At 34.9% G+C, this 1,096-nt stretch overlaps 1 protein-coding gene across 1 annotated transcript in view; it reads left to right on the plus strand.

The window, feature by feature from the left end:
* Window positions 1–1,096, plus strand: part of dnajc15 (DnaJ (Hsp40) homolog, subfamily C, member 15) — a 17,301-nt gene that overhangs the window by 10,457 nt on the left and 5,748 nt on the right. Inside the window, exon 3 of the mRNA XM_014026450.1 lies at window positions 393–466. Coding sequence (XP_013881904.1) covers window positions 393–466 — 74 coding nt within the window. The remainder of the gene's footprint in view (window positions 1–392; window positions 467–1,096) is intronic.

A 1,096-nucleotide genomic window follows, 5' to 3' on the forward strand; every position in this document is an offset into this window, starting at 1 on the left:
TATATACACATAGCAACAGAAAATGTTTCAATAACAGTGAAATGACTTTTAAAGATATTTGATCGATATACATTACATCAGTTCTCAGTGCTACCACTGTTTTACACTATGCTAACAATGGTATCTACAGCATAGTGGATACCTGCATCAAAATGAGCTCAACAGCAGTGAATGAATAGCATTCATGTTTAAAACAAGGAAGAAGAAATAGTTAAGATAGAAACGACTACGATAATTCAGTAGTGTGGAGGTAGTTTGGGTATTGATGATCTGATAAACTTCAGCTCACAGTCTGCTGTAACTTGTGCCGGAGAGTCTGACGCGGACTCGCAGTGGAAACGCATCAAATATTTTGTTACAAAGAGATTTTTTTTGTTATGTTTGATCCTCAGGTCGTTATGCGTTCCAGCTGTGGAAGCCCTTCGGACAAGTTATTTCTGAAACGGTCAAAAAGATGCCCACATCAGTGAGTTACTAACCGTCACCACATTTACTGTGATGTTTGAGTTTGAACCATTTAAACTAAAGATTTGTTTTGTTAAAGACAATCAATATATTCAATTCAATTCAGTTTCAATTCAATATAGCACCAAGTCACAACAAATTTTGTCTCAGGGTACTGTACACACAAAAAAACAACAAAGAAGCCAGCAGATTGGGTTGAATCCTCACTTCGTCACAGTCTCTCATCCTGAGCAGCACGTTGGCAAYAGAGGAAAAACTGCCCCTTAACAGGAAGAAACCTCCAGCAGAACCAGAACAACAGAAGAGGTGTATTTTAAGACTTTTAGCTGAAATAGCAGAAAAAATAACTACAATTAGCATAAAAATAAACCAAATGTAGCAGCAACACATTTTGTAATAACGTTATTAGATTTTGCGGCAATTATTACAAAATGTGGTGGTGTAATAAGCTGGTGCATTATGTAATAAACAATCAAAAATCTGTATTTATGTTCATCCTAATCAATATACTTATAATAACTGTCATGTTGCAAATACTACATAATTAAATCTTTAACTTCTCATTATTTATTTGCATTTTCAGATTTACTGTCCTGATCCCTGTTACAGAAATTATTCCACTTTGTAGACA

Source organism: Austrofundulus limnaeus, unplaced genomic scaffold (assembly GCF_001266775.1).
Source record: "Austrofundulus limnaeus strain Quisiro unplaced genomic scaffold, Austrofundulus_limnaeus-1.0 Scaffold554, whole genome shotgun sequence".
Taxonomy (NCBI): Eukaryota; Metazoa; Chordata; class Actinopteri; order Cyprinodontiformes; family Rivulidae; genus Austrofundulus; species Austrofundulus limnaeus.